This window comes from Elephantulus edwardii, unplaced genomic scaffold, assembly GCF_000299155.1.
Source record: "Elephantulus edwardii isolate Elephantulus edwardi_28Jun2011 unplaced genomic scaffold, EleEdw1.0 scaffold00322, whole genome shotgun sequence".
Classification (NCBI taxonomy): Eukaryota; Metazoa; Chordata; class Mammalia; order Macroscelidea; family Macroscelididae; genus Elephantulus; species Elephantulus edwardii.
The window spans coordinates 632638-653372 of record NW_006400072.1 but is presented as its reverse complement, the minus strand read 5'-3'; the positions used below and the strand labels follow the sequence as shown (position 1 = coordinate 653372).

The 20735-nt window shown below is 43.4% G+C and overlaps 1 protein-coding gene across 1 annotated transcript in view; it reads right to left on the bottom strand.

Annotated features, from left to right (window-relative positions):
• The window catches only part of RAB43 (RAB43, member RAS oncogene family), a 29896-nt gene extending 12061 nt beyond the window's left edge, over nucleotides 1–17835 (bottom strand). The window contains exon 1 of the mRNA XM_006901358.1: nucleotides 17632–17835. Within this exon, the coding sequence (XP_006901420.1) occupies nucleotides 17632–17835 (204 nt within the window). The remainder of the gene's footprint in view (nucleotides 1–17631) is intronic.
• Between the last annotated feature and the right edge of the window lie 2900 nt (nucleotides 17836–20735).

Below are 20735 nucleotides of genomic sequence, written 5' to 3'. Positions count from 1 at the left end.
GGACAGTCAACACACTGCACACCATAGCTTCAAAACTAGTCCCATACTCCAGCTACATCTGCCTTGGACAAATAAACACAAATCCTTTCTTACACCTCCATGATTCTGCACAGCCAACACTGTGGTGTAGAAAACTCTCCCCATCTTTCATTATCAGGAAAAATCCCACCTACTTTCTGTCTTTGAGCCTAGGGAGTAATACCTTAGCATTAAGGAACATCTCTATTATAACAGCCATATGGCAACATCAAGGCCCTGCTTTGCAGGAATAGGCCTACCCTTAAATATTCCACTCTGCTGTTCTCCCAGTAAATACTTGTAACCTGGCAGGCCACATGCTCCAATTCCTGGTTCAGCAATTTCACAGCACTGCATTCTAGTTGTGTTTGTAGACTGTGTACTTCTGAAGAACTGAGGTGTCTCTTACCTTTTTCTCTCTGTTCTTGGAACAACATCTAGGGACAGTACTATTAAATGAATGAAAAGTGACTGGGCTTAGAAGAGGCTGTGGCACCAGAAACATCACTGCAGATGTTAAGATGTATCTTGGCTGAAAGCAGAGAGTATCAAAAGGACATCTACTTGTGTTTTATCAGCTATGCAAAGGCATTTGACTGTGCAGTTCATAACAAATTGGCTAACACTGAGAAGAATGGGAATTCCAAAATACTTAATTTTGGTCATGCATAACCTATACCTAGACCAATAAATCACTGTCCAAACAGAGCAAAGGAACACTACATGCTGTTCCAAGAACAAATCAAGAAAAGTGTGCTTCAGGGATATATTCTTTCTCCATTCCTTCTCAAGCTACATGTTGAGCAAATCATTCAAGAAGCTGAGCTTTACGAAGAATGTGGCATCAGGATTAGAGGAAGACTCATCAACAACTTGTATTATCCAGATAGCACACCTGGTTTGCTAAATAAAAGGGAGGGAGCCCTGAAATGCTTGCTGCAGAAGATCGAAGACCACAGTTTTCAGTATAGATGAAATCTCAACATCAAGAAAAGAAAGATTCTTGCCACTGGGCCAATAGGTAACATCATGATAGATGGAGAAAAAGATTGAAATTGTTGATAATTTCATCTTACTTGGATTCACAATCAACAGCCATGGCATCAGCAGTAAAGAAATCAAAAGGCAGGCAGATTGCATTGGGAAAACCTGCTGTTGAGGACCTCATCAAAGAGGTGAAGAGCAAAGATGTTTGTTTAAAGACCAAGGTGCATCTGACCCAAGCCAACATCTTTTCAATTACTTGCTATGCATTGGAGAGTTTGACAGAGAATAAAGATGACAGAAGGAGAATCAATGTCTTAGAGTTGTAATGCTGGAGAAGAGCACTAAATATCCCATGGACAGCCAAGCAAGCAAACAAATATGTCTTGGGAAGAATGCATCCTGGTGCTCCTTGGAGGCTAAGATAGTGAAACTTTATTATTTAGGTATGTTGCTAAGTAGGGCCAGTTTTAAGAACATCATATTTGAAAAGGTGGAGGGTCAGTGAAGAAGAGGAAGACCCTCAATGAGATTGACATAATGACTGTAACAATGGGCTCAAAGTGTGGCAGAGTGAGGATGGCAGAGGATAGGACAGGGTTCTGATCCATTGTTCACAGGGTGGCTATTAGTTTTAGCTGATTCACCAACACATAAAAACAACAACAGCAATGAGTGAATCTGAGTTAGAGAGAGAAAAATGTGGAGCCAAACCCAAGCTCATAAAAAAAGGTCAGGTGTACCCAAGCTCATAAAAAAAGATCAGGAGTACCGGTATGATAGATTTGTTTAGCCTCTAAGACTATAGTCCTTGCCATGTGCTGTCAACTCTGACTATCACTCATTGTTGTTGTTACGTGCCATCCAGTCGCTTGTGACTCATAGCGACCCTATGTACAAGAGCTCTAAACGCTGTTCTATCCTGTGTCAACCTAGCCATCTCAAACGCACTCATTCCCACCACTCCACTCACAGAATCGGTCCATCTCAAAGGTCTTCCTCTCCTGTGCCGTTGCTCCACGCTCCCAAACATGATGTCCCTCTCCAAGTACCAGCCCCTCCTTGCAACATGCCAAAATATGTCAGATGGAGCTTCAGAATCCTTGACTCCAGGGAGCATTCTGGCTTCACCCTCTCCAGGACAAACCTGTTTGTTCTCCTAGCAGTCCATGGTATATTCACTCTACTCCAGCACCACAACTCAAAAGCATCAATTCTCTTTCTATAATCCCTATTCACTGTCCAACTCTGATGCACAGCACATAACTGCAAAGACTGTAGCCTGGATAAGGCACACCTTAGTCTCCAGCCTGACGTCGTTGCTCTTCAGTACTCTTGAGAGGTTCCTCACAGCTGACTTTCCCAATGCAATTTGTCTCCTGATTTCCTGGTTGCTGTTACCAAGAGTGTTGACTGTGGAGCCACGTAAACTAAAACTGTTAACTATCTCAATCTCTTCACCATCCATACTGATGCTGCCAATTGGCCCAGTGGTGAGAATCTTTGTTTTCTTGATACTGAGCTTCAATCCATATTGAAGACCGCAGTCCTTGACCTTCTGCAGCAAGCACTTCAGGTCCTCCTCAGTTTCAGCAAGCAGGGGTGTCTTCCGCATAACGCCGGTTGTTTGATTCTTCCACCAATCCTGATGACACATTCCTCCTCGTACAGCCCAGCGTCTCAAATGATCTGTTCTTCATACAGACTATCACTCATAGCAACTCTATTAACAATGGCTCTGACGCCCTGGACCAGACATCCTGAGGTGGGAGGGCGGTGCTCCCACTGCCACAACCATAGTGAGGTGTCCAGCCAGCTTCCAGGCGATGCTGTCCCACAGGGTAGAGAACTTGGAGTCTTAGAAGTTGAAGCTGCTTTCCCAGGTGTACCAATGGAAGGGCTTTCCTCCTTGCCTGAAAGATCATCTTTTTGGTTTCTGCCACGGCTCTTTGTCTCCAGGCATTGCTGCCCAGCATGGCTGATCACAGCTTCTGGACAGAGATGGTGACTGATGGGAAGATGCCACCTACAGGAGCTCGGGGGTCTCCTAACAGCTTAGGTGACAGCAACAGCTTAACCATTTCCAACAGACAGCAAGAAGGCTGTCTCCACAGTGTTCATTTAAACTAGAAGCAAAAGGCACTTGAAACCAGGAACCAATTAATAAAGAATATATCATGTTAAAAAAAACAACCAAACCAACAATGGCTCTGAACCTTGCCCTATTCTGTCAACCACACTGTCTCTGACACACCTGACACCACTGCCACAGTCACTGCATCAATCTATCTCATCCAGGGTCTTCCTCTCCTGCTGACAATCCATAGTTCCAAGCCTGATGTCCCTCTCCAAGGACTGGTTCCTCCTGACAACATGTCCAGCCAAAGTATGGAAGAAGGAATTTTACCTCCAAATATAAGATGCCTCCAAAGAGCATCTTAGTTTCACCCTCTCCAGGACAGACCTCTATGTTCTCTTGGCAGTCCACGGTATGTTTAATACTCTTCTCCAGCATCACAACTCAAAGGTATAGATTCTTCTGTCATCCTTAGTCATTGGAACTGAAATCATTCCCATGACTCAACTTTCAGGGAAACTATAGATAAGCCAATATGGTAAATTGTCACAGACTCTACACCTTAGAGCAATCACCCACATAAGGTCAAAAGGAGAGCATCGGCTGAAGGCAGCAAAGGAAAACAGAAACAGGAAACACAAGGAGAAAGCAGGAAGAGTTCTGCTATCATGCAAGGGCTTTAACCAATGTCACAGAATATGTATGAACTACTGAATAGCAAACCAATTTGTTCTACAAACTATCATTCAAATTCCAATAAAATTTAAAGATATTTACAACCTTAGAAGCTTGTGGGACAATTCTACCCTGCCCTACTGAGTGTGAGTCAGAACCAACTAGACAGCAGGGTGTTATAAAATTACATTAGAAACCAATCATAGCATAAAAGGAAAAACTATAAAATACCATAAAAATAGTGTTAAATGAATAAATCTTGTGGAAGTTATTCTCCATTCATAGAGATACACCATTTGTAAAAATCAAGAAGACTCACAGTACTTACTGCAGAAGACTATATGGATATATGGATTATATCTCAATGCCAAAAAACAAAAATCCTCACCAATGAACCAATAGGCAACATCATGATTGATGGAGAAAACAGTGAAACTGTCAACAATTTCATTTTACCTGATCGACATCAATGGTAGCAACAGTCCATAAATCAAAAGATGTGTTGCACTGGGAAAATCTGCTGTCAAGGACCTCTCCAAAGTTCTAAAGAGCAAGGATGTAAATTTAAAGACTAAGGTGTACCTGATCCAAGTTATGTTCTTTTCAGTTCTTCCCCAAGAAGAACAAGTTGGACAATGAATAAGAATGACAAGAAGAATCAATGCCTTTGAATTGTGCTACTGGCAAAGAGTACTGAACATCTCATATACTGCCAAAAGAACATGTACTGCCAAAACAAATTTGGTTTAAAGGAAGAGCAAGTGGAATGTTCCTTAGAGGAAAGGATAGTGAAACTTCATTTCACTTTAGGAATATTGTCAGGAGGAACCAGTCCTTGGAGAGACATCATGCTGGGAAAGGTCAGCAAAAGAGAGGAAGACTTTCAGTGAGATGGCTTGACATAGTGAGTACCACAATGGGCTTGAACATGTCAGAGATTGTGAGGATGGTACAAGATAGAGCACAGTTCTATTATTCATAGGGTCACGATGAGTTGTAGTCAACTCTATGGCACCTAACAACAACAACAACAAAGGGACACTCAGCATTATTGACATTTTAAAGAAATTATGGGCAGGGAGGGAAACAAATTTAAAAGGCTAACCCTATATGATTTCAAGAATTATTAAAAAACAGTATTGATAAACATATTAATGGAACAGAATAAAAAAAAACTCATCAATAATTCACACATGTATAGACACTTAACTTTTAACAGAGGTGCAATGAATGCAATAGAGAAAGGACAGCCTTTTCAACAGAAAGCCAAATGGATAGTCACATGCAACAGAAATAAACCTGGGTCTACTCCTTATATCATATGCAAAAATTAATTCTATATGTATCAGCGACCTAAATAAAATTCCTAAAACTATAAAATTTCTGGAAGAATATAAGAGTTTTACTTTGTGAAGCTTTACAAAGTAAACATCATAAAAGAACAAAGAAACATAAAGAGCTCTCAAAATTCAACAATAAAAAAAAACCAACACACTGAAAATGGACAAAATATTTAGAGAGTCTTCACTGAAGATGCTCTACAAATGGCAGATAATCACATACAAAAATGCTCACATTAATTACTAGAAAAATGCAAATGAAAACCACAATGAGATACCACTATACGCACCTTTTAGAAAGTCTAGACTATGCCAAGTGTTGCCTGAAGACTAAAAAGAAGCAATCTCTCCCGTTTTCCCCCATGCCTTCTAGAAGATCAGAGCAGTGACTTTCCCCCACCACCCCCACCAACCATCAGGTGGCCAGTAGTGTTCCCCAGTACCATCCCAGCTCCACCTAATGCCAGGCTCTTGCAACTTTCATATGGTAACAAGAGCTTGCCCACCTATAAACTCAATCCAGGAGCCAACACACTGTGTCAAGCCTAGTTAACAGTCAGTCCCTGGAACAGTGAAGACCTCACCTCTGAAGGTCCCTCCCCTTCACTGGGCATCCCTGCCCAGTACATGCTAGGGTCACACTTGGCGCAGTGCCCTCCAAGAAGTGTGCCATCCTTGGAAATTTCAGTTGGCAGTGCTTAATTCTTCACACTACCCAGCTCTGATTGAGTACCCTGCTTGCACCCATCCCCTGGACTGGCAAAGGCATCATCCCTAGCCAAGCTCTTCAAAGGCCAGGAGAAACTCTGTCCTAAGCTGGATACTCCACTCCTTGATGTCCTCCACCTCCCACAAACTAGGCCAAGAGCCTTTGACCATATTTGTCAGACAACTAGGGTATAGGGAGGAAAGCCAAAAGTGATAGGACTGAGCACTTTGTAACGCTGGCCTTAAGCTGCAAAGCTCAAGGTTGAGGTGCCTGCAAACACATTTTCAGAAGCTCAGAGGACCTCTAACTGAATTCTGCTTTTAACCTGGATTATAACCTTTTCAACTTCCCAGTATGGTTCTGTGTGGTCTGTGAGCTATTGCATAGGATTTATGACCCAGTAAAGCAGTAAAATTGATGTAGAGATCAGTTGAAAGAGGTATGGGAGTGTGGGGGACATGTCTGACCTCATGGGAATTGGTTTGGGGTTACTGAAGTTGATGAGGACAGTTCCCCTTCACGAAGTTGGTAAAGGTCAGATGTGACCATCCCAACGTGGTCCTTGATCTTTTCACGCAATCAAAATAACACATCAAGATGGAGTCAAGAAAGTGCCCAAAATATAGAATTAGAAAATTTTTCAGAGGAAAAAATGTTATTGGGACTTCCTAGTAAGGAATTAAAAAGAATGATAGTTAAGTCTCTTCTACAGATTGAGAAAAAATACAGAGAACATAAAGAATTAAAAACAAAAACAAGCCAACAAATGATGCAGGACCAAATATAGACAAAATTAAAAGTTCAGAATATTAAGACAAAATCTCCAAAAACAATTACCACATTGGCAGGACAAAAGGGCAGAACTAAAGAAACGGAACACATAATCAGTGAACTGGAGAGCAATTCCTCAGTGCTAATCTGCTAAAGGAAGAACCAAGAAACAAAATGAAGAAAGCAGAGGAACTACATGGGACAACATCAAGGCAAAAACTAGGTGTGATTAGAATTCCAGAATAGGAAGAGACAAAAAAAGAAGGAAAATTGCTGAAGATTTGCTGGTAGAAAATTTTCCAAATATTACAAAAAATATTAAGCTACACATTTCAGAAGCTGAACAAATTCCAACCAAACAGAAGAGATCTCAAAAGAAAAACATAAAACCATATAATCAAAATTTCTAAAATTCTGAAGAAATAATATTCAAAGCAGCTTGAAAAAAATGAAGAGTTAGCTACAGAAGAGAACCAGCAACACTAAGCTCCAATTTCTCAGAGGCTTGTAACCCTGCAGCAAGAAGGCAATGGGGTGACATATAAAACTCCCAAAGGAAAAAAATCTGCCAACCATAAATTCTATACCCAGCAAAACTGCACTTCAAATTAGGACACTTCCAGATAAATGGTGGTCTTGTGGTAAAAAGCTGTGCTGTAAAAATAAAGGCATGTGGTTCAAAGCGACCAGCTGCTAACCAGGAAAAGGATGGGCAGTCTCCTATTGTACAAAAAATTGACTTTGAGAGCCCCCTGGAGGGTCAGCTATGAGTCAACTCTAATTCAATGGCATACAACAACAACAAACCAACATTATAAGAAATCCTAAAGAGAATTCATTGGACTAAGAGTCAACAAATGAAAGACAATAATCTGAAATTAACATGCATAACAGCATCATTGAGAAACTGACCCAGATACAGAAATACACAAAGAGTAATAAACAAACTAAGGAGTTCCAGGGCATCTAGTGGCCTGGAGGTCTTGAGTAAGGAGTTGCACTGCAAACCCAAGGATAGGCAGTTCAAATCCACCAGCTGTTCCACAGGAGAAAAATGGGCAGTCTCCTCTTGTGCAGTTTATAGTCTCTGAAAATATGTTAGGATGCAACTGCAACCAACAGACTGAGGAAAAATATTTGGTAGCTACTTATCTAATTAAGGGTTAATCTCAAAATGTATAGAAACTTCCAATAACTAAAAAACAAAAGGACAAAGAACCTAATTGAAAAACGGACAGAGGATATGAAAAGACACTTCACCACCTAAGACAATCTCGGATGGCCAACAACACATGAAGAAATGCTCAAGATCATTGGCTATTAGAAATGCAAATCAAAACAACAATGAGATGTCAACTCACCCCATCAACAACAGCAGCAATCAATAAGACAGTAAAGAAGAAATGCTGGTGAGGGTATAGAGATTGAACTCTCATACACGGCTAATAGGAATTTAAATGGTACTACCACTGCGGAAAGCAGTTGGGTGCTCCCTTAAAAATCTGAGAATGGGAATACTATTTGATCCATAATTCTCACTAGTAGCTATACAACCTAAAGAAATAAGAGCTGCAACATGAACATATGCACATATGCATCCAGCCATATGCACACCAATATTCACTGGAACACTATTTATAATTGCAAAGAACTGGAAACAATCCAAGTGTCTATTAAGGACAAATGACTAAAGAAACTAAGATACATTCACACAATGAAGTACTATGCAGCACAAAAAAATAAATTCAGGAAACACTGCATAACACAGATGAATCTAGAACAGGTTATACTGAATGAAATAAATTAGTCACGAGAGTAAATACTGTACAGTGCAATTATTATAAAAAGCTAAGGTCAGGAGCAATGATCTTGAAAAATATTATATAATAAGGGATGGGCTAGAGTACATTATGCTAAGTCAACTAACTCAGGCTCACAAGGACAAATAAGTGCAAAAACCACTATTGCAAAAGATGCGCGACTAGTAAGATGTACATATAAGTCCAAAGAGAGAAGGGGAGGGTATAAGAGGGCTGAGGGTAGGGAGGGAGGATATTACGGGGTCACAGAGTTTGGTGGATAGAAGAAGGGGGTGAAAGAATTAGGAAAGATCCAGTAGCGATCTGAAAAAACAGGGTAACTGTGGACATAAGTCAACGGTAATTCATTTTATAAGCCACAACATATGGGAATGATTGTATGAACCAGAATGTGAATGGGGTGGGGGGAATCAAACATTTTTAAAAGTATTTAAAAAATGGACAATCAAAACACCTATGAGATATCATCTCACCCCAGTAAGAATAGCAAAATTTAACAGAACAGCAAGCAACAAATGCTGGTGAGGTTGTGGAGAAACTGTTACCCTTATTCACTATTGGTGGAAGTGTAAAATGGTGCAACCACTGTGGAAAGTGGTGTGGCGCTTTCTCAAAAAGTTGCAAATAGAGATACCATTTGACCCAGCAATTCCACTACTGGGAATATACTCCAAAGAAACCATAACCGCCACCCAAGCAGATATATGCACAACCATGTTTATCGTGGCTTTGTTCACAATAGCAAGGAGTGGAAACAACCCAAGTGCCCATCAACAAACGAATGGATAGAGAAGCTGTGGTATATTCACACAATGGAATACTATGCTGCACTGAAAAACAAGCAATTCATGCAATATTATTCAAAATGGGTGACCCTGGAGGACATTATGCTGAGTGAAATATCTCAGTCCCAAAAGGCAAATACTGCATGGTGTCACTGTTGTAGAATGGGATTGACATCAGGGTTGTGGTAAGACTGAGAAAAACTGGATAAATTATGTATACTGCATTGAAATAGATGAGGGAGAGAACAGTTTAAAAGTGATATATGATAGGGTATTATGGTTAACACAAGAGTCCAGAATTAAGGTTGCATAGGAGAGTGTACTCGGTGCGGTGCGGGGATTGTATACCAATGAAAGAATTTTTCTTTTAATTTTCAAAGAGAGGAGCGAATTGGGGGGGGGCAGGAAGAAAAATGCAACAATGAATGAATGGAAATCCAAAATCTCTGTAAATGTTCATTAAAATTAATAAAATAAAAATTTTTTTAATGGGCAATAAAAAAAATTTTTTTAAGCTAAGGGAAGGTTTATACACAGAATATACTTGGATGGTTACCAGGGATTGGAAAGGAGAGAGGGGAGTAAAATTTAGTAAACAGATAATATATAAGCTACATGAAAAGAAAGACAGTATCTAATAAAAGAATGATCAGCTCCATAGCACTAAAAAAAGGGGAAGACACCAAGATGTATAAAAGGAAATCAGAGGGAGGAAGTGGGAAAGGCGTGATTATACTGTGGGAAGTGAAATGAATGTTACAGAATAAAATGTATATCAATTGCTGAATAAAAAATAATTTGCTTTGTATAATTTCACCAAAATCACAATTTTAAAAAACAAATCAAATGAAATATTGCACTGGACAAATCTGCTGCCAACAACCTCTTAGAGTATTAAAAAGCAAAGTTGTCGCTGTAGGGACTAAGGTGTGATATGCCTGGCTCAAGTACTTTCAGATGCCTCAAATGCATGTGAAAACTGGACAATAAGATTGGATGCCTCTGAACTATGGTCACACTGCATATACCACAGACTGTCAAAGCAAACAAATCTATCACAGAAGACATGTAGCCAGACGCTCCTTGGAAGCAAAGAGGTTAGACTTGGTCTCATAGACTTTGGATATGTTATCAGGAGGAATTGGCCTATCGAGAAGGATATCATGCTTGCTTGACTTTCAATCAAAGAGTGGAAGACCCTCACCAAGACGGACTGGCATGTGGCTGCAAAGATGGGCTCAAACAACGGTGAGGAAGGTGCAGGTCTTGGCAGCGTTTTTTTTTCTACTTGACACAGGCCACTGCTAGTGAAAATCAACCTGATAGCACCTAACTACCGACTATCAAAATGCAAAACACAAGTCAGATGTGATGGCCTAGAAAAAAATCTGTCCCACATTTTCATTAGTTGACTGTGACAAGAGGATATGATGTAAGAATTGGAGAAAAGTCCCTCATAGTTGAGACCCTAAAAACTACAACTCTGGTTCCTATTTTGCCACAAACTGGTTTTAATTCTCCCCTTTAAAATATCTTTCACAAAAAAAAATATCTTTCACAAGGTCACTATGAAGATCAAATTAATTATGTGTGAGAAAAGTAATGAAAACTGGTAAGATGTGGTACATATTCCTTCTATAAGCACCCATCTTATTCACAGATTCGCAGGAAACTAAATAGCATCAAGCACCAGCAGTGACCTAGCACCACCCTGGCAGAGAACAAAGGCCAGCTAAAGAAAGAATATTTATCAGGGCTTAAAGGCCAAAGAAACAAAGTATGTCCACATTCTGAGGATCTCATGAGTGAACCAGAAAGGTGCTAAGGGCCATGTTCAACCCTACTTCCTCCTGTGCCCTAACCTGTTCAGAAATGCTGCTCAGCCTTCCCTGCTAGCATACCCCTTAGGGTCTAGGTTATTGCCTTCCCTAACCCAGAAAACTCTGTAAGAGGAAGCAAGATATTGTTGCCTTAATTTTATGGACAAGGAAATAGATCAGGGAAGTGACTTGTTTAAGGCCAGCTAGGCAACTGGGCTAAGTGGGCCTCCCATGCAACTGCCTCTTATCAGGTGATTGCACTGACATCAGTTCCATTCACTGAATGAGGGAGGGACTGTGCAGATGAAAAAAGAGGAAGAGTCAGCAAAGCCATGATTCTATCCAGGCTCTGAAGCTCTTTCTGACAGTCTTCCACTGTGCAGGCTGCCTCACAAGTTCACAAGTGGCAAGAAGCCCTGGAAGGCAACACTTGTTTTACAATTACGTTGGTTGCCAGTGGCATCAAATGCCAAATTTCTCAGACAACTAGCATGACCTAGAACTAGCTTCTTATTTAACAGTCCTTCCACTATTTCTAATCAAAACTGAAGGGAGAGAGGGGGGAAAAAAACCCAACAAAACCAAAACAAACATACCCCAACAGGAACTCAACCTAATTTTATCCAAATTTGAGAAGTATACAAGTGAGGCCAGATCCTTGACTGGAAGGACCAAGAATCTAAACTTTAACAAAGAAACTATCTCCCTTTACCTTACCCATTTCCTCTTTGAAAGTACCAAGAGGAGTCAAAAAATAAAGATGATTTGAAGGGCCAAGGGAAGTTTGAATGACAAGGCCAAAGGTCCAGAAATCTAGAGGCCCAGGCCCAAGGGCACAAACTTCACTTCTGTAAAGGAGAGATCTGGCAACACACCAACAAGTGGAGATTGAAGTTGACAGAGGGCTGAGGAAAGGAGGTACACACTGCAAGATTGACTTCTGTCATGATCTGAAGCCTGGTGACCTGCAAAAACAATTTACATAACAGGCCTTTGTGTTGTCCTAGATAAGAGGAGAGGTCTGGACATTAAGGATTTAGAACTGGCTGAGATTTCCCCTGGGACAGTGAATAAATGAAGGGAGTTAGGTAAGGGGAAGGAATGAGTTAAGAGTAATCTGTCTGATCTAAGAAGGAAAACGGTAACAGCAGCAATAATGAAATAATCCCTTGTATTTGTCATTTCTTAGGTTCTATTTACAACAGTACTTTCAGGTTAAACAAGAAATAGGTAATGGTGATTGGCTCTAAGAAGGGAATGTGTGGCCTTGGGGACAAAGGTAGTGGCTATCATTAGTTGCCAGTGAATCAGTTCCATCCACAGTGATGCCATGTGAGTTCGGCTTTCCACTGGGAAGAAGATCTCCAGGCCTGGCTTCCAGGGTTTCCCAGGGTGGACTCAAACTATTAACCTTTTGGCCAGTAGCCAAACGCTTACCCATCTAAGCACCCAAGGATTCCTGACAAAGAAAGTAGCCTTTTCATAGCTGTCACTGTTAGATGCCATCAAGTTAACTATGATGCATAATAACTGTATGAACACTTTTACAGGACACTTTTTTTTAGAATTTTAATTAATTTTATTCTTTAACGTAACTCTAAGTCTACATAAAAATTGCATAGAAAGTACAGAGAGTTCCTGTATGCCAACTTTCTTCCTTTGGAAATAGTTTCCCCTATATTAACATTGCTTCTTAAAACCTACTAGGTCAGCCATGGGCTTGTTACAACTCAACAGTACACAGTAACAACTATTAACATGTTGCACACTGGAGTACACCGTTTTTTTAATGAACACTTTACTTTTGTATGAAATGTTTTTACAATACATCCTTTAAAATCTGTTAAATTTTGAACCATGTGAAATAAGCAAAAGGAAATTTTAAAATATTTTAAACATGATTATTCAAGAATCCTAAGAAGTAGGCAGAGCAAAGATCACTAGTTTCATTTCACAGATGAGGAAATTGGAGGCATCAAAGAGGGGAAATTAATTGGCCAACGTTGTGGCAGGGTTGTAAGTGAGACCCAAACCTTCAGACTACTACCTAGTCATCATTTTCAGAGCTACGGTAATTGGAAAGACTAGCAGTGCCCAGATTAGCTTTCTATATTCAATCTGTGTAGCCTGAGCCAAATGAATCCACCTTATTAATAACAGAGACTAATGGCCCTTAGTCATCCTTCATACCTGGAACAAAGCTCATCCCTGTGGCTCAACTTTCAGTCAAACAAGCCTATAAAGTGAACAATACATAACACCAGGAGGTATACAGGGACAAAACTCACAAAGGCAGGAAGGGACCAGATGAAAGGATTAATGGAAACAAGAATCGGCAGGAAGGAAATGGAGAAAGAGCAGTTACAATGTGGGTGTTGAAATTACTGTCATAAAATAAAATGGGTTTGAATGGAAAACTAATTCACCTCATAAATTTTCACTCAAATGACAATTAAAAAAAGAAAAAGAGACCACATTATTAACCAGTAAAGCAGGGCGCATGAGCTGTTCAGAGTTACCTAAATGATCTGGTTAACTGACAACCTTGAAATTCTTTGGGTTTGAGCACTTAATTCTGAAAAGCTTTATAAAATGCAAGCTCACAATCTTTTCTCAGTAAGGAGTGGCCACAACTACATTTTCACTAGCTTCAGAAATTTTCAGAAGCTCAAAGCTATCACTGTGAACTCAAAGGGATTTAAAAGCGAATGAGCCCTGCCGTGAGGAGCTAGTCAGATCCAAGGTTTAAGTCCTGGTTCGGACACTGACTTGTGTGTCTGCTTCGGTATGCTATTTACCTTGGTCTCAGCTTCCTCTTTGCAAATAAAAATCAGCCAATCAACAGGTATGTACTGAGCATTAGGTACCTGATTATCACTCCAGATGCAGGGATTCACAGATCAATAAGGCCAATAGAACTCCACATTTACACTTCTGGAGAAGACAAGCAGACAAGGTAATTTCAAGTACTGGTACAGGACAAAATAGTGTAATAGAATAAAGGGACGGGGAAGGTCTGTCCCAAGAGGCGCATTCATACTGGGACTTCAATGGTGAGGAAGTAGTGGTTAAAAGATCTGCATATGCAGGGGAACAAAAGCAAGGGTCCTGAGGCTTATTAGAGGGACAGAAAAGGCTGTTCTGGCTAGAAAGTAGTGAATGACTGACAAGGTGGAGGGAGATGAAGTGGACAAGGCAGACAGGATCTGTCTCTTAAGGGTAAGGAGTTCAGATAGTCTTCTGGTTGCAATGGAAAGCCAGTATAAACTCGTTTAATTTGTTGTTGTTGTGCTATCATGTTGGAACCAATTCACAGATGACCCTCCGGCGGGATTTCAGAGGCGGTTTATCACATGAGATTGTCCATCCTTCTCCCACAGAGCAGCTGGTAGATTTGAACCATGTGCCTCCAGGTTGGCAGGACAGCTCCTTATCACTAGATTACAGGAGCTTCCCTGGTTTAATTAGATATGTGATTTTCATACTTTTCTATTTTTTAAACAGCGGAAAACTCTTTAACCAAGTAAAATAAAATGGAAAGTCAATCTAGGAGCATTGCTTAAAGCAGAATTGCTGTGACTAGCTAAAGCCCTTCTGAACCTCTGCCGTCACAGGCTCCCAAGCACTAAAGAACTCAGAAGAGAAAACTACTAGATGACCTATCTCTAAGATTTCTCAAGCTCTAACAAAACCCTTAACCATTATTGTAGAGCAATACAGGGAGGAAAATGATAGTGGAATGTCTGCTGAATACAGGATGAACCCTGGAAAGATTTCCAACTAAATCCGTGATGCAGTGTTGAGATGACATGTGCTGTCTTATGTGTATTGTCACTATAATTTTTTTTTAAAATCACAATGCTGAAACTTGAAAGACAGAAAAAGGGATTAGAAATTGCCAAGGGCCAGGGTAAATTAAGGAAGGAACTGCCTATTTGGGCTAATGGAAAATTTTCCAGAAATTTTTGGGCTAATGGAAAATGCTTTATAGCCAAGTGTGGTGATTACATAACTGAATATATTCATCAAAATTTATAGAACTGTACACTTATATGAGTTCTAATTGAATAGTCTGTAGGGAGTTGCTCTGTTAACCCAACGATGGCACCTCTCTGATGGTTCAAATCCACGAGTGGCTCCTCAGGAGAAAGAATAGGCTCCCTCCTCTCATACAATTTACAGCCTCCAAAAAATCTACTATGAAGAGAACTCTGGTGTCCTAGTGAAAAGAAGCTGCACTGCAATCCTGAAAGCGAGCAGATCGAATCCACCAGATGTTCTGCTGGAGGGGAAATCTTCTCCGGTGCCAGTCAGATCTGATTTGATGTTATTCAACAAGTGGGGCGGTGGGGAGAAACAACCTACTATGAGTTGGTTCTGACTTGTCAGAAGTGAAGGCTTGAGTACATTTAAAACTGATAGAACTTCACAGTGTGTAAATTAAAGCTCAACTTTAAACAAACAAAAAAGTCATACTGCTGGAAGGCACCTCTAAGGTATTTCACACAGAGGAAAATTGATCCTAAACAGCAGATCCCAGAAATCTTGACCTAAAAGACAGTGTTCCCCACTCACTGCTGTTTAGTTTTAACTTACATGGCAGTAACCAAGCCTCTTCAGTGGATTAGACTTCAAGTTTCTCAGAAGGCAAAATGAGGTGGGAAATGCTGTAATGGGCTTTCCCACTCTAAACAGGCCCGTTTCTAGGAAGTGATCTATGATCAAGGAAAAACCTCAACTGCTTTGGAGCTTAAAAACAAAACAATAAAATCTGAAAGAAAACTTACTTACTTACTAGCCGTATAGTACAGTGTGGGGTTAATAATACCCTCAGGACACAGAAAAGGCGTCTGTAAAGCAGATGGTACACAAAGACTGTAGACAGGCAGCCTGTACTAAGGAGTCTGGCCATGCCTACATTGCAGGTGCTATCTGCCCACAATCCACCAGGCTCCTCCTAGGAACAATCATAGATGGTCATGGGTAAAGAAAACTAAATGCCCTGCCCCGCATTGCATAACCTGTGCTCAGGTACACAATTACCCTGGGCACATGCTGTTACCTCACCAGGTAAACAGGAACAGTCTGCACGCTCCTTGACCATTCTCAGTACAAACATCCAGGTGGTGGGCTGAGGGCTTGTAAGAACCCTGCTGCTCTTTCCAGTTCTACTTTTATACTCTAATCCTCCTACCAGCATCAGAGGCACAAACTCCTTCAAGCAGGCTGTTCACTCACACCACAACCCTTCCCCAACTACCTGCCCCAAGGGCACAGGCCTGAGCAACTCCTGCAGCACCTTGCTTTCATCGAGACCAAGATCAAAACCATATAGAACGCAGGAAAGCCTAACATGTTCAAGGCGAGTAGTTTCTCCTTCCTGAAATGTCAAGTCTACTCCAGAGTCTCTGTGGTCATGTAAAGATTGTTTTTCTCCATGGTGGAGCAGGAGGGAGGCCATACCCAAAATAATCTCCATTTTAAATGAAACAAAGACAACCAGCTAAGTATACTAGCCAAACAAACACTCTACAGGGCCTAAAACTGCCAAGAGCCCACGAAGAGGCCAGCAAGCTGGCTTGAGTGAGGTCTGAGGGGCTCAACAAACACCAAAGGCCCTGGCTCTCCTTCCTGACAGTTTTGAGCTTCCATCTCCCCACTCTGAGAACCATGGTGATAACTGGCCAGTACTGCCCAAACTTTTGCTGTTAAAGAGCCATCCTAGCGAACTCAAACAACGGAAGAATGATAATAACTGTGCTGGGTAGTGCGGTTAAGTGATGATGTGCCACCTGTGAACAAGAACAATGCTCTGTTTTGACACCTAAGTAAGAAACTGATTCATCAATCACAAACATCATTTCTCGAACAACACGCTGCAGTTTCTCTGCCCCAGCCATTGCTAAAGCTTGGTGCTCTCCCCCACCTTCCGGTATCTGTGCAGTTTTCAGTTTCCACCGAAGCCCGGAACAGCCTGGGGGAGGGGACCGAGGGCTGGCCCATCTCTCAAAAGTTCCCCCGCCAGGTCCACAAAGAGTCTGCACGGAGGCGTGGCCAGGCTGGAAATTGTGACCAAAAGTTTTGGCCTTCGGGTTCCAGAAGCAAGCGCTTTCTGATCCTTCTTTGTCAGCGCGTATCCTTTCCTGGCTGGATTCCCCATCAAGAAGACTGGGGATCCGCCGCGCCCTTTGGTGGGGAGGGGTCCTGGACGGACAGGGTTCGTATCTGTCGGCTACGAAACACAATCCCTCGGGCTACTTTCCTCCAGCGAAGTAATTTCAGAGCAAAGGGCCCCCAGAGTTTGAGCTACAGAGGATAGGGGACTCCTCTTCCGCCCTCCCGCCACCTCTTACACATAAGACCCAGGGAGAGGAACCGGAGTCAAACGGAATCTGCGGGCTTGAAAGTGTCCCAGACCCCAAGGCCCAGGCCCGCTCCGAAAGGAAGAGAAAAGGAAAGCAAAAGCATCTATAAGAAACTTTGGAACAATCCAGAGGTCGCTCCTGTTCAGCCAGCCCCCCACCCACCTGCGAAGGGCGAGCCTTCGGGGGCCTGTGAGGACCCGGACAGCCCGAGATGCCACTCCCAAGCCCGCGACCCCGAGACCAGCCTGCCGGAGCCGGGCCTCCCACCTTGACTCGCTTGCCCTGGATCTCCAGAGTCTTCATGGTGAAGTCGACGCCGATTGTGCTGCCCTGGCGCTCCGAGAAGGAGCCCGTCTTGAAGCGCTGCACCACACACGTCTTGCCCACACTCGCGTCCCCCACCAGCACCAGCTTAAACAGGAAATCGTACTGTTCGTCTGGATCCCCGGGTCCCGGGCCCGGCCCCGCCATGACCTCGTGGAGCCGAAGGACCGGCCTAGGTTCACGGAAGCCGCAGGCCGAGCTCCGGTCCGCTCCAGCCCGCGGGCTTCCAAGCAACGTGGAACCCCAGGAGCACCTAGCGGACTAGAGCTGTCGACCGCTGGCTTCGCCCTGGCCCCGCCCCGGGCCTCCGCACCGCCCCTTGCCTGACCCGGACCCGGGTCCTCCTGGGACTAGACTAGCCCAGCCCTCCGCTTTCCACCAGGTTAACACGACCCTCGGGCCCGCCCTCGAGAACGCTTCAGGCCCAACCCCGCCCATAGGACCACCTCCAAGCCATCTATGGCTCGACTCCACTCACAGCACCGCCCTCTAGACCGCCTCCTGAACGACTCCGCCCACAATATAGCCTCAAACCAGTCCCCTGCCCGACTCCGCCCACAGCACCGCCCTCTAACCCGCCTCCTGCACGACTCTGATCACAACATCGTCAAGCTAGTCCCCTGCTCGACTCCGCCCATCGTATCGTCCTCAAACCCACCTCCTGCAGGACTCCGCCCGCAGCACCACCCTCAAGCCTGTACCCTGTTAGACTCCGCCTACAAAACAGCACTCAACCCAATCCCCTGCCCGACTCCTCCCACAGTGCTGCCCTCAAGCCCGCCTCCTACAGGACTCCGCCCACAGCACGTACTCGAACCAGTCCCTTGCATGACTCCACCCATAGCACCGCCCTCAGCCCCGCCTCCTGCAGGACTCTACCGATTGCGTCGTACTCAAATTGGTCCTCTGCATGATTTCACTCACAGACCCACCCTTCTGTCCGACTCTGCCCACAAAACTGCCCCTAAGTCAGACTTCTGTCCGACTCTGACCAGAGGCCGGCCCCCTCTCAGACTCCGCCCCCACCAGCACTCACAAGCCGGCCCCCAGACCACCTACGGCCCTACACCCTGTCAGAGCACCACCGCTCACGGCACCGCCCTCCAAACCGCCCCCAGTCCAACTTCCGCCTTCGGCACCGGCTTCTTTACCTAGGCACCGCCCCCAAGCCCGCCCCCGGCCCGCCTCCTCAGCACCTCCAATCCCATCCCTAGTACTATTCCGCCCTCAGCACCGCCCCCAAGCCAGTCCTTTGCTGGTCCCGGACCTCGGCACCGCCCTCAGGCGCGCCCTTGATGCAACTGCGCTCTGAGTTGCTAATGTGCCAACAAGTCGTTTGCGATCATAGCGACCCTACGTACAAGAGCTCTAAACGCCGTTCTATCCTTTCCCAACCTCGCCATCTCAAGCACACTCATTCCCACCACTCCAGTCACAGAATCGATCCTTCTCATCCAGGGTCTTCCTCTCCTGCGCTGTCCCTTCACTATCCCAAACATCAGATGTCCCTCTCCAAGGACCAGTCCCTCCTTGCAACATGCCCAAAGTATGTCAGATGAAGATTCAGAATCCTTGACTACAAAGGAGCATTCCGACTTTACCTTCTCAAGGACAAACCTGTTTGTTCTCCTAGCAGTCCATAGTATACTCAACACTCTTCTCCAGCACCACAGCTCAAAGGCATCAATTCTCTTTCTATCACCACTACTCACTGTCCAACTCTCTGATGCACAGCATGTAATTGTGAAGACTATAGCCCGGATCAGACGCACCTTAGTCACCAGCCTGACGTTGTTGCTTTTCAGTACTCTTGAGAGGTCCCTCACAGCTGACTTTTCCAATGCAATTCATCTTCTGATTTCCTGGCTGCTGTTACCAAGAGTGTTGACTGTGGAGCCAAGTAAACTAAAACTGTTAACTATCTCAATCTCTTCACCATACGTACTGATGCTGCCAATTGGCCCAGTGGTGAGAATCTTTGTTTTCTTGATGTTCCTCACAAACCCAATTCCCCACCCACCACACCCTCCCAGTCCCAATCTATACCTTCTCACAGCCTCTATGTCTGTCTCTCTGCACAGCCCCAGCTCACATCACAACTTCCTCAGCACAAATGCTACCCTAGTCTGGCCCCAGACTGGATGGAGGATGCAGCTCCCCAGTAGCCTGGCCAATGTACCTGGCTATGCCATCCATTGTCCTACCAGGCTCGAAGGGATGATGGTTTTGCAGGCCTGAGAGCCTATTAACCCAGTTTTCTGACCAAGAACTTTTGGCATGTTATTACAAGGGGTCAATACTTGGAAAAGAACAATCATGCTTGAAAAAGTAGAGGGTTGGAGGAAGATCACCTTTGAGATGGACTGACCGTGACTGGAACGCTGGGCTTAAGCTTAGCGGAGGATGGCACAGGGTCAGGCAGGATTTCTTTCTTTTGTATAAAACTCTGGTGGCAGAGTCCACAGGGAATTGTGTTACTAACCCAATACCCTTCCATCTCTGGTGATGGCCTAGTGGTAAGGAGTTGCACTGTCAACCTGAAGGCACAAGGTTCAAATTCACCTTCTGCTCTGTGTGACAGAAATGGACAATCTCCTCTCAACTGATTGTAAATTTTCGCTATAGTCATAATTTAAAACTTTATGGAGTTATACAATGAGATATCATCTCAATCCAGTAGCAGTGGCAGTTTTAACAGGACAGCAAGTAATAAATGTTGGAGAGGATGTAGTGAGATAGGAACTCTTACACATTGTTGATGGCATTATAAAATGGTACAAACACTCTGGAAGGCAGTTTGTTATTTCCTCAAAAAGCTGAACATACGTGAAAATGGCAATACTACCAAAGGCAATACACATGTTCAATGCAATCCCAACACAAATACCAATTCCATTCTTCAACGATATGGAAAAGGCAATCTCCAGCTTCATTTGGAACGGAAAGAAGCCACGAATAAGCAAAGCACTCCTTAAAAATAGAAAAAAGGTAGAAGGCATCTCACTCCCTGATTTAAAATCCTACTACACTGTCGTGTTAGTCAAGAC